Below are 13,085 nucleotides of genomic sequence, written 5' to 3'. Positions count from 1 at the left end.
CAGCCGACGTGGAAACAACATTAATGTTTATTCAACATGCAAAGAATATAGAAATGACAAGGGGAGGAGTTGGAGCGAAATTGCTACCGCAGTTGATAAACCCGGTAACTTTTCAGCTGTTCTTCGTTAACGTGACGTAAATAGTTTATAATGATTTTCATTCAGTCAGGACTTTACGCTGACACTAGCCACATGCATTGCAGGTAGATAGTAGTAAAGCATTGATTAATGCCTGGTTTTAAAATTAGTTCACTGAACTTGTAGCCATTATTTTGTGCCCATTGTTGGAAACCACACGGCAGGACCGAACCCGATCGAACCGTTATAGCTAGGATTTCTGTCGGCTAATGTGTGGGTCTGTCAGGTTTTAAAAATGGGCCGACAATCGCCGACAACTCTAAGATCGTGTAGTGTGCGCTGGGCTTTACACTGAGGAAATGAGGAAGAGAGGATCAGTGGAGAGCACCGGAGTTGAGCCTTTTTTCATTCAGTCTCATTAGCTGAAAGAGAAAAAGGTCAGGAGAGACGATAATGCCGATAATTGAAATGACGTCGATAGTTTTAATTTATCTTACGATTAATTTGGTTCTGGCAGGAAATTGTTTAGATTTTATAAACATTTGCAGAACAAAATTTTCTCTAATCTTTGTTAACTCTCTGTTAATGATCACATTTTATATATTTTATACTACCTTGTTCTGAAATTGTTTATATCAGTAATGATGTAATTTGTTGCACAACTAATATTAGGATTGATTAAACTCAGATCTTAAACAAATAATAAATGAATAGAAAAGTATCACAGGAAGTGTTTTTATTTCTCTGTTTCAGTTGCCAGGAGCAACGTTGGGTTGACGTTAAGGAGACGATCCACGGCTGCAGCTTTAGCTCAGAATGCAGCTCCAGAAACACAGGAGAGCAGGTAACAGCCACGCCTCCAGACTGGTGGATGGAAAACCTGATTCCAGTTTAAACTTTCCTCAGGACTCGCAGAAGCTCTGAATGCATCCAGAAACATTTTGAACTGTGGACAGTTTGTTATTGCTTGCTGACAGTTAGTCTGCTGATCTGGGAATCCTCCTGTTACTCGCTTTATTACTGCTTCCTGTTTCCTGCGGTAAAAATTTCCCAAGAGGAAGGAAGTCCTCTGATTTCAAAACAGAAAGAAAGAAGATTGCATCACTTCCTGTTAGTTAATAAGACCTCAACTTTGTTTCATAAGTTTTCATTGGAACATAAAACTGTGCAAGAGTTTTACCAGATGGTTGGATGGATGGTTGTTGGATGGACCGATAGTTTGATTGTTGGATGAATGGTTTGTTGGTTAGATGGATGGATGGACGGATCATTAGATGAATTGTTGGAAGGTTGAATGGATGAACTGTTGTTTGGATTGTTGGTTGGATGGATGAATGATTAAACAGGTGGTTGGGTAGATGGATGGATTGTTGGATGAATTGTTGGATGGATGGATTCATTGTTGGATGAGTTATTGGTTGGATCAATGGTTGGATGTATTGTGGATGGTTTGTTGGTTGGATGGATGAATGATTAAACAGATGGTTGGGTAGATGGATGGATTATTGGATGGATGAGTGGTTTTTGGTTGGATGCACAGTTGGATGAATCGTTCCATCCGTCTCTTCGTCCGTCAGGAAGCCTAAAACAGGAATCCTGATGCTGAACATGGGCGGTCCGGAGAAACTGGAAGACGTCCACGACTTCCTGCTGCGGCTCTTCATGGACACCGACCTGATGAAGCTTCCTGTTCAGAAGTGAGCTTCAGCAGTTAGCACGTCTCCATTAGCATCTCCGTCGCTTCGCTAGCGTTCTGACCCGCTCTCTGCCCCGCAGCAAGCTCGGCCCTTTCATCGCCAAGCGGCGCACGGCGAAGATCCAGGAGCAGTACAGCAAGATCGGCGGAGGATCGCCCATCAAACACTGGACGTCCATGCAGGGCGAGGGCATGGTGAAGCTGCTGGACGACATGAGCCCCGACACAGGTTAACATCTCTGGAAGCTGTTAGCATCTCTGGAAGCTGTTAGCATCTCTGGAAGCTGTTAGCAAATTTGGAATCGGTTAGAATTTAGTTAGCATTTCTGAAAACAATTAGCATGTTTAGAAGAGGTTAGCTGTTTACATCTCTGAAAGCTGTTAGCATCTCTGTAATTGGTTAGCATTGCATCAAGTGGATTGTTAGATCAGGTTATGTTCCCAGGGGGACAGATTTGTGTGTGACACAGACAGAGTGGGTTATGGTATCATAAACAAACTGCTTCAACTGTTCATTTTGTGCAGTTGGATTAGGACAGAACAGAATGACAGAAGCATCTGTGGAAGCGGCTAGCGTCGCCGTTAGCGCTGTCATCTGATAACCAAACTGTGAGGGAAGATAGTGAAGGAGAGTCTGCTCACACCCTGAAGCACTCTGCTATCTGAAACCGCCACAATCAGCAGCTGCTCAACAGTTTCTGTTCGTTTTCAGACTTTGCTGCTTTTTTCCTCTCAGTTTTAGTTAAAGACGGCAGTTTAAAGTCAGAAATACACAGACTTTGTTCAAAATTATAATAATCTGTTCAGAATAATGACACAGTTCACCTTAAAGAATGTGTTCAGAATGAAGAATCTGTTTATAATAACGGTTCTTTTCAGCTCTAATAATTTGTCAGCGTTAGGAATCTGTTGTAATAACAGAAGGTTTTTTTTTTAGCAGCTTGTTTTTCCTTCTGTGACTCGTTTGGTTGGATTGACTCGTTATTTCAAACCTTTTCTCAGCTCCTCACAAGTTCTACATCGGCTTCCGGTACGTGAACCCGCTGACGGAGGACGCCATCGAGGAGATGGAGCGGGACGGCGTGGAGCGAGCTGTGGCCTTCACCCAGTATCCCCAGTACAGCTGCTCCACCACAGGTCGGCTGTTCGCTCCGGAAACGCGTCCCGATTCGGTTTGTTGCTTAAAGCGATAACGCCTCGTCTCCGTCAACAGGCAGCAGTCTGAACGCCATCTACCGTTACTATAGCAACAGAGGAGACAGGCCAAAGATGCGCTGGAGCGTCATCGACCGCTGGCCCACACACCCCCTGCTGGTGGAGGTTAGAAATTACAACTGCTTTAAAATTCAAAACAAAAACGCCATAAATAAATAAATTAGAAAATATTACTAAATATAATATTTTGTTTTTTTAGTGCTTTGCTGAACACATCAGAAATGAGCTGCTGAAGTTTCCAGACCATAAGAGGGAAGATGTCGTCATTTTGTTCTCAGCTCATTCGCTTCCAATGGCAGTAAGTCACAAATATCTGGGATTTATTGATGATGGTTATTGATTAATCAATTACATCCTGATTTTCATTAACTTAAAGGCTTTTGAAGAAGTTTTTGTTGCAATTTACATTAAACTTAAACTGACAGAAACCGCCAGCTTGAAAACGTAAAATAAACACAAAGTTCTAGAAAGGCAACCTTTAAGTTTCAGAAATGTTGCCGGGAATTTATGCTAAAGTAACAAAAACTGTTTTGGAAAGTACGTTCACGAAAAAATCCCCAGTAAGTTTCTTGAAAGAATATAACTTAATCTGGAAAGGTATGCTGTAAGTTCTGGGAAAGTATCTTAAAAGTAACATGTAAGATCTGAAAAAGTATCCGTTAAATGGAACTGAAGTACTTTGGATGTTCTAGTAAAGCAAGGTCCAAGTCACCAGAAACTAATGCACAAGTTTGGAAAAGTTCTAGAAAGTTACCCTTTAAAAGTACTTTGTAAAATCCTAGAAACCAGCTTGAAAACTTAGCATGAACAATTTGAAAAAGTAACAAAGTTCTGAAAAAGTTTCAGGAAAATCAATAGTAATTTCTGCTAAAGTAGCGAAGGCATTTTCTAGAAAGTAACTTGGAACATTCTAGAAAAATTCTGCAAGTTCAAATGCAAGTTTTAGAAACTTATCCTGTAAGATCTGAGAAAGTGACATGAACGTTTTGGGAAATTTGAAGCCTCATAAAGGTAACCTGTATGTATGACAGACATATGATGTGTTCTGCAAAAATGTTTAAGTTTCAAGAAAATAACCTGAAAGTTCTGAAAGAGCAACATCTAAGTTCTAGAAAAAGCCCTGAATAATCTGGAAACATATTCTGTAAATTCTGGGAAATGAGTCTTTAAACTGCACTGAAGTATTTTGTAAGTTCATAGAAAGTAATCCAGGAGTTTTGAAAAAATCAATCTGTAAGTTCTAGAAAGTTTCTGAAACGTTGCCAGTAATTTCTTCAAAGTAACACAAACTATTTTGGGATGTTAAATAAAAATCTCCAGTAAGTTCCTGGAAAGTGTCTGTTAGACTTCCTGTTTGTATTTGCAGGTGGTAAACCGAGGCGATCCGTATCCGCAGGAAGTGGGCGCCACGGTGCAGAGGGTGATGGAGCGACTGGGACACTGCAACCCCTACAGACTGGTGTGGCAGTCCAGGGTGGGTCGGGTTCATTCTACTACACTGTAAAATTACTACACTGTAAAATGTGTAGCTAAAAATGAACTTCCTCATATTTATTTCACATTGAATATGAGGAAGTAAATTTCTAATATTGGTTGGTTTTCAGGATGACATTTTCCAAGATGGCTGCCATTTTTGAACCTTTTAAACAACTTATTGTCTTATTGCCCATTTTAATGAGTTGGACTTTATGCCAAATGTTTTCAGCTTTGGTCAACTTATTCATGCAACTTTAAAGTAATAATGCATAGAAAAATTAGAAACTAAAAACTGTTTATTAGTCTCACACAATCAGTCAACTGGAGGAGATGAAGATGAAGATGAAGATGTGCAGCACAGAGTTTATCACAGTGATTTTATGATCATTTTACTGGTTTTCATTTTCTTCTGCTATTTTTAAAATGAGCAGTTCAGTGTTAGCTTCTGCTTGTTTTGTTTTTTAATGTGTTTAAAACAATTAGGCTATGATCTGACACCAAACACCTTCATCTAATTGGTGATTCTAGTGCAAAAATAAATTTTCCACTATAAATATCGATAAATTGGTCCAAATATGTTTGATCTGACAACAAAAATATGAATCTATAATAAATCTTGGCAAATTTAGTGCAACAATAAATTTTCTTTGACGACCATCTTTAATCTTTCACCAATTTAAAGGTGAACAGTTTTGCTGAAATCTTAAATAATCTGCTGCACTGTTAATTGTTGTCCACAAGATGGCGCCAGATGTTAACGGTTGGTTTGCGGTTGCAGGTGGGCCCCATGGCGTGGCTCGGCCCCCAAACCGACGAGGTGATCAAAGGCCTGAGCGAGAGAGGGAAGAAGAACATCCTGCTGGTTCCCATCGCCTTCACATCGGACCACATAGAGACGCTGCATGAGCTGGACATCGAGTACGCTCAGGTGTTGGCCGAAGAGGTGAGGAAAGCTCAAACACTTCCTCCATGATTCCAAGTTAAAAGCACTTCCACGCAAATACATTTGAGGCCTTTATTTCAGATTAAACAGAATAAAATACATTTTAAAAGTGCAAACGAAGCCTAATAGCCGTTTTTCTCTCAAACTGAAGCCTGAAGGATTGAAGATGAACAGAAAACAATAAATATAAAGTACAGAAAACAAATTCAAACAAAGTTTAATTCATTTTAAAAATAATTTATTGATCCAAAATGGAAACTAAATGTTGATGTAACTCATGTTAATTAAAATTCTTCCAAAAATGTCAGTTTTTCTCTTTAAAAAGAACCAATTATTGATGTTTTTATTCCTCCATTTGGGTTTCAACTGATTCTAAAACAACGTTTATTTAAAAAAATATACCCAGACGGTTTTTAGTAATAAGTTTAATGTTTTCTAGTGTCTGCAAAATAAGCCTTTTCAGATTGTAACGTCTCAGCTAGTTACCTAGCAACCCCAGGCAAGCCCAGCACGTTGCCTAGCAACCCCAGCAAAATTCCAGCATGTTTGGTCAGTTGGTACAATGGCTGCTGGTGTTTTTGGAAAACAGAAAACGATAAATAAAAAGTTTCTTTTAGAGAAAACCGGTGTAAACTGAGCAATAAAATATTTAAATGTATTTTTTCTTAAATTAAAGCGAAACGATTCTATATGAAAACGTAGCTTTCATCAAACTAATGGTTTTCTTTCTGTTTTTTTCTCCAGTGTGGAGTGGAGAACATCAGGAGAGCAGAGTCGCTGAACGGAAACCCTCTCTTCATGAAGGTTCCTCCTCATCATTCTTTCACATTTAGCATTTTATTTAAAAGCTGATTAGAGAAGAAAACCCAACGAAGCAGCATCAGTTTGTGTTTCCTAACTGGAATCAAATCTTTTTAATCATCCTGATGTTTAATCGGTAAACAGGATTTGATTTTAGCTGAAAGCTTGAGGGAAACGTCGGGTTTCAGACGCTGTGAGCGACGCCTCCCTGCCAGGCGGCGTCCAGCTACAGCGCTGCTGCCGTTATTAAAGGAAGGTTCAGATCAATGGGAACCTTTCCAGCTGACTACAGTAGAACCGAGCGGCCCGGCTGGCCGGCTGCTCGGACCCGCTGCGCTCAGAGACCCCTCGCCCAGCCTCCGAGTGTCGGCCTGGGAGGAAATCAATATCCAGAGGATGATTAGTTGGTAGTTACTGAAGGATGGTTTCCTGGTGCACTTTGTTTCTTTGTGAGGCTCTGCTGCTGGAAAATGAAGAAAAATGTGTTGATCTGGTTCTGCACAGCGAGACGGAGGCTCAGCGCTGATCGAGTTTAATCATTATAATCCACTGCATTTACAAATAATTAGCACTGAATCGATTAATCGTGATTAATCGATTACTGAAATAATCGTCAGGTAATTTCATAATCGATTAATCATTAACGGGAGAGTTCAGATTTGAAAAACAACAGACTGAGAGCAATAAACAAAACTGTAAAAAAATATATAAATTTTGCATTAAATATGAAAAACCTTCTTTGTAAAAATATTTTACCCAGAATTCAAATCTCCTTTAAGCCTTTTTCTGTCTAACTATTAAAAATAATTATGAGATTAGTAGGAAGTATTTTTTACTTGATACAAATGACCAGGTTCATTAAAAAGGACCCTGTTATTGCATTTTAGACAAAAAAAGAGAAATTATTTGCATTTCCTTATTAATCAATTAATTGATTAATCATCAGAATAATCAATTACTAAAATAATTGTTGAAATAATCGTAAAACTAACATTTAATTTTTGTTTATGGAACAAAAAACTACAAGATTTCAAATGAAGTGGGAAGAAAAAGTTCACAGTTCTACTAAAATATAAAGTTTGTATGGTAAACCTTTAATGTGACCTTTGACCTTATCATAATAATAATAATTATAATCCTAAAAAACTGTTTGCTTCAAACTACTACACCAAATCTGAAGAAACATTTAGAGAACAAACTAACAGAATCTAACGAGGAACTTGTAATCTAATTTAGTTACTTTTAAAATTAAGTAACTTTTTCCATAAATACTCGAGTTCATGAAGTCCAGCTGTCCGTAGAGGAAACGTTTCGTTGCCGTTTGTCAGGAACAGAATCGTATCGGAGCGTTAAGAGTCGGACGTGACGGTTTGTCTTCATCATGAGTCGTCGGTTTGACGTTTAGCAGCTTGAATATTTAGCTGAACAGCATCTGTAGCTGTGATCTTTTGGTGTCCAGGCCCTGGCTGACCTGGTCCAGTCCCACCTGAAGTCCAACGAGCCGTGTTCCCGCCAGCTGACGCTGCGCTGCCCGCTGTGCACCAACCCAACCTGCGGCGAGACCAAGGCCTTCTTCGCCAGCCAGAAACTCTAAGGCTCTCTGACGCCGCCGCGCCGCCAAGCTTCATAACAAACTCTGGAGACACTAAAGGCCTTCTGCTCGCCAACGACCCGCCGGAAAAAAGCAGCAAAAGTGACTGAATTCTGTCGCAAGTTAATTTTAAATATTGATTTCTGGAGCTTCCCTTTGGTTGAAGTCTGTAGATAAAGGAATCGACTCTTTTATTTCTTTGAGTTTATTTTTCTCTAAGTCTCCCATCCCTTCATGTTCGTCACCGACTGCAGAGAGATTTAATTAAATTGCTCAAAACATCCTGCAGGTATTAATCTCAGACCCAGTGTGGACAACGGCTTTTTAGGGAAACTGTAGATAGAAAATGAAAATAAATTTTCGCCAAAAAAACGTGGAAATTTTGAGATTAAGCTCAGAAATATTCTAGAGAAAAACTTTGACATTTTTTGAGCTTCAAGTAGAAAATTTGCAAGAAAAAGCTCAGAAATGTTGAGATTAATCTCAGATATTCTGGAGAAACTTGTAAATCTCTTGGCTCCAAAAGTCAAAAATTTGCAAGAAAAAACTCAGGAAAAAAAAAGATAAATTTTCTGAGTTTCCAAAGTCAAACATTTTTGACATCTGGAACTCAGAAAATTTTTTGGAGGTAAATTTACTTTTTTCCATCTATAAACAGCCTTTAAAGACAAGTATGTAAAAACGTGGGCTCTGTAGTTGTTCTGCTCTTTGTGCCTTTTATACACTGGATTCTCTGGACTGCTTGAGTAAAATCCACCACATTTGTTCCTGCTGTGACTTGACCCTTTGACAGCTTGAAGAGAAACACACATCATTGTTCTTGTTGAGCTGAAAATCTTCAGCTGGGTTGAACCAACTGAAAAGGTTTAGCTAATTGTAAAACTGAGCCTTCTACAAGCTAACTGAAACATCTAGCAGACGGTAAGCTAACGTAAAAAGTTTAATTGGCTAATTCTGCATCCTGTTTACTTCAGAAGTTGAAGCTAGCAGTAAAACGTAGCTTTCTACATGCTAACTGAAAATATTTAGCTGACAGTAAATAACATAAAAAGTTTAGACGGCTAATTCTGTGTTGTATTTACTTTGCAAGTCAGAGCTAACAGTAAAAGTTAGCCTTCTAAGAGCTAACTGTAAACATTTACCTAACATGCTAACTGAAAAGATCTAGCAGACATTAAGCTAACTTAAAAAGTGGAGCTTTTTTAAACAAATATTTTCCTAGCTAAAAAGTTTTACTTTGCTAACTGGCAGGTTTCAGCTAACATTGAGAAAACTAAAGTTTGGTTTGTTGTAAGATGACCGGAGGATTGGTTGAGTGAGTTGACAAAAAGGTGCTAGCAAGCTGAATAGCAAAGGTTTAGCTTGCAGTAGGCTAACTGAAAGGCTAACAGTTCCCTACTAGTTGGTTTGCTGAAATAGTTTACATGTGTGTAAGTTAACTGAAAAGATTTTATCTATCTTTAAACAGTTTAGCTTGTAGTAATTTGAAAAGGCTAATCAAATAGAAAACAGTTAGCTTACTGTTAGCAGAATGCAAAGGCTTAGCATGTATAAGCTAACTAGCCACGTTTGGCTCATTTAAAGAGAGATTTTACAGTAGTTATGAACAAGGCTATGTTTAATGCTTGCTGTAATAACATTTAGAAAGAAGCTAAATGGTTTTCCTTTAGCAATACCAATTAAGCTAGCATGCGCTACCTTTACTAGAGCTGTCATTGCTTAAAAGTCTTTACTTTTGGTAAAGATGGAACATTATTCCCAGCTTTTCAGAGTTGTTATCTATGATAAATCTCCATGAAGGCATATTTTAAAATTATTTCTTGATGCTAATCTACGCACAGAATTGCCTGTTGTTGTTCTTCCACTGGATTAGAAAGGATGTGTGTTTGTCCATCTCTTATTTTTTATATATATTGATTGATATGAGTGTTTTAAGGTGTTAGCAAAGATCTTCATGTTCTTAAATGTGTTTGTTGGATTTTCTTATGTTTTTCATGATTGGGTCCTTTTCAGTCGGCAATTATGCTAATCGATGCTAACCAAGAATCTGGTAACATTCTGACCTGAAGCTACTTATTATACTTATTATAACATTAATAAAATGTTGTGTATTATTAAAAACTACTTTCTCATTTTAATATTTAAAGGTGTAGATCTACTCTGTGAAGTGTTCAGGTCAAAAGGAAAGATTAATCTCTCTTCTGTTTCCTAATTTAACTCTAATGCAGCTTAAAACAAGGAACTGTTGCCACATGTGAAGCAAAAATATTATTTAGTTTTTTGGATTTATTTAAGATTTTGTTCAAACCATGTCTTGAAAGTAATGTAAATATAGTACAAGTTAAAAGTTTGAAAGCATTTATTTGTTGAAATAACTGGTGCTGTATGAACTTTGACATGGTGTTACATAAATGATGAGGTCTTCCTTCAAAATAATATAAAAATCTGTTCCTAAAACTGTCTGGATGTGTTTGGTGTTCTTGTCCTGTTCTTGTCCAACTGTGTCCAAGTTTCAACCATCAAACTGTCCATCTTGGAACAAGATTGGTTTGGTCAAGAAAAATGAAAATGTTTAACTTTAACAGCCAGATGGGTGGAAACTGACTAAATATTTAGATTTTCTGCTTTTCAAGTAAAAATGAACCTGTGAAAGTGAGACACATTAGAGCCACTGTAGATGGTAAAAAGAGTCAAATTCATTTACAATTCAAATACATTTTGTAGGAAAAACAAGGCAACTTCTGAGTTCCTAAAGTAGCAAATTTGCTAGAAAAATCTCAGACATTTTGAGATTAATGGCAGAAAGTTTCTGGGAAAAAACTAAAATGTCGGAGTTTCAAAAGTAGCAAATTTGCTAGAAAAAAATTTCTCTGATTAATCTTAGAAGTTTTCTAGAACAAACATGGCAGTTTCCGAGTTTCAAAAGTATATGTTTTTTTTTTTTTACTTTTCAACCTTTGTACATATTTTACTTTTGAAACTCAAATTTCCAAGTTTTTCTTTTGTAGAAGATTTCTGAGATTATTCTAAAAAGAATTTTGGTGCGGATTTACTGTTTAGGCAGAAACTTCAAAACTCAAACCAAAAGAACAAACACAGAAGAAAGAAAAATCCTACAACTACAGGATATGGAAGCAAAAGAGAAAACAGCAGAACAGCAAGTATAAAACTTCTGTTTTGCTCAATGACACTGAAATCCTCCAGACCACTAGGGGGAGTCATCAAATGTGAGCAGACTCTCTGTAAAGACGGGATGTAAAGAAGAAAAAAGTTTTTACTTCAAGTCATTTAGAATATTTCAAAATAGTACATATTTAGTGGTTAATATATGTAATACATACTCCAGACGCCCCCTAGTGGCCTGGAGGACTTTTGTGTTTGCAGCTTTTCATCCTTTCTGTATTTTTCCCTTTTCTTCTATGTCTTACGTTTGAAACATTGTTCTGTTTTATTTTCTGGAGTTTGCATCACAGTTTAATGCGTGTTGGCATCTGTCGGCCATCTTACTTTCTGGTGAAATGAAAACATCTTAAACTTGATTTGCGATGGTTTGAGCACCAAATCTCAGCTTTCATGGGATCCTGAGAAACTTTTCTGGATCAGAACAAACACAGGAACATAAACACATGAAACTGTTTAGCTTAGCCAAGCCAACTTTATTTATAAGCACTTTTAAAACAGCAAATCTGACAGAAATCTTATAAAAACATCAACATAAAAGAAGCAAACATTTAAAACAAATTTTATTTATAATCTGCTGATTCTTATTGTGGTTTTGTATTCCTCATATTTGGTGCTTATTTTTTTCTTCTTAGTTTTTAATCTCATATCTCTTTATATACAGATTTTCTTTTAATAATTTAATGTTAATTTAAACTTCCTGCTTTCCTTTCACACCTTTCTTCTGTTTCTTTCTTTATCTCTCCGTCATTTTCTGCCAGACTCCATCTCTTGTTTCCTCTTCCTTCCTCTGCTTTTCTTTTGTCTTCGTTATCTTTCCTGCCGCTGTCCTCACATCCATTTTTCCTTTTTTTCCAATCTTTGACTCATCCTCTCGCTCTGCTGTCCCTCCTCCAGACCTTCCCATACCTCTCCCCCTCCATCCTACCTTTTTTTTCCCAGCAGTCCCCTGCGGTGTTGCAATCACCTCTGCTGCTGTTGATTAAGCTGAGAGAGATTGGCTGTCCACGACCCAATAACCCCCGAGGGCGGCCACCCTCCCCCATTTTGATTCCCCGGTCCTCCCCCCTGTATCTGAGCCAGCAACAATCTTTCATTTCATTTTGGTTCTCCCTCTGCTCTCCCTCATATCTCTTCATCTCCTGTTCGTTTTTGTGGAAGATTTTCTATCTTTTCCTCACCCATCCATCTCCTTCTTATTCATTTCCTCCTTCTTCCCGCTGACGTATGTGTGATATCGTCACACCTTTTCTCTTCTGCAGACCCAAACATCAACGTCCAAATGGTGATTCAGTCACAGATTCATGATTATTGTGGATGTTGAAGTAAATCATTAAATCCTTAAAAACTCTTAAATTAATTTTAGAAATGTAAATTGGCCTTAAATAGATTAATTACAGGTCTTAAATTTTCTCAAAGCAGTACTATTTAATGTAGGTTTTTTTCTAGCAGGTAGTTAGCTACTGCTATCTAGCTGCTAATATAACCTTGCTAGCTAGCTAAAAGCTAAATATGTGTGTATCTCATATATGTAGGTATTTTTTCTCACAGGACATTTCTGTCTGGCAAAAATTACAGTCTTGCTCATAAACCTTAACTTTAATTCTGTTATTTTAGGCAGCTGCTAACTAGCTGCTAATGTACCCTTGCTATCTAAAAACTACATCTAAATGTGTATTTCATTTATGTACTTTCTTTTCTCATATTTTCCCTGACGTTTCTGTTAGGGAAAAGTTTGAGTCGCACTCAGAAATCTTCATCCTGTGACTCCAGGTGGTTCAGGCTACTGCCTCATATTTGCTAATATATTGTTGCTAGCTAGCTAAAAACAACACATACGGGTGCATCTCATATATGTATTTTTTTTCTTGCAGAACTTTTTTATTAGGCAAAACTTTGAGTCAAACTCAGACAGTGTGAAGTTCAAAGTTGTTGCCAAGAGCCACTAACAGAGCCCAGAAATTTCACAGTTTTTGCTTTGATTGAATGCAACACAGCAGGAACCCCAACCATGTCATCAGTCTTAAACTTCATTAGCATTAAAGGTCTTAAATTTTACTTCTAGAAACCTGAAATTAACCTACAAAGATATTCAGTTGCATGTT

The 13,085-nt window shown here is 37.6% G+C and overlaps 1 protein-coding gene across 1 annotated transcript in view; it reads left to right on the top strand.

Annotated features, from left to right (window-relative positions):
- Window positions 1–10,260, top strand: part of fech (ferrochelatase) — a 39,421-nt gene extending 29,161 nt beyond the window's left edge. The window contains exons 2-11 of the mRNA XM_032570413.1: window positions 832–922; window positions 1,656–1,775; window positions 1,855–2,003; window positions 2,777–2,911; window positions 2,988–3,094; window positions 3,189–3,287; window positions 4,356–4,463; window positions 5,244–5,408; window positions 6,153–6,212; window positions 7,669–10,260. Of these exons, the coding sequence (XP_032426304.1) occupies window positions 832–922; window positions 1,656–1,775; window positions 1,855–2,003; window positions 2,777–2,911; window positions 2,988–3,094; window positions 3,189–3,287; window positions 4,356–4,463; window positions 5,244–5,408; window positions 6,153–6,212; window positions 7,669–7,803 (1,169 nt within the window). The 3' untranslated portion in view covers window positions 7,804–10,260. The remainder of the gene's footprint in view (window positions 1–831; window positions 923–1,655; window positions 1,776–1,854; window positions 2,004–2,776; window positions 2,912–2,987; window positions 3,095–3,188; window positions 3,288–4,355; window positions 4,464–5,243; window positions 5,409–6,152; window positions 6,213–7,668) is intronic.
- Window positions 10,261–13,085: the final 2,825 nt, after the last annotated feature.

The sequence above is a fragment of the Xiphophorus hellerii genome, chromosome 8 (genome assembly GCF_003331165.1).
Source record: "Xiphophorus hellerii strain 12219 chromosome 8, Xiphophorus_hellerii-4.1, whole genome shotgun sequence".
In the NCBI taxonomy this organism is placed as follows: Eukaryota; Metazoa; Chordata; class Actinopteri; order Cyprinodontiformes; family Poeciliidae; genus Xiphophorus; species Xiphophorus hellerii.
This window is presented reverse-complemented; position numbering and strand designations above follow the sequence as displayed.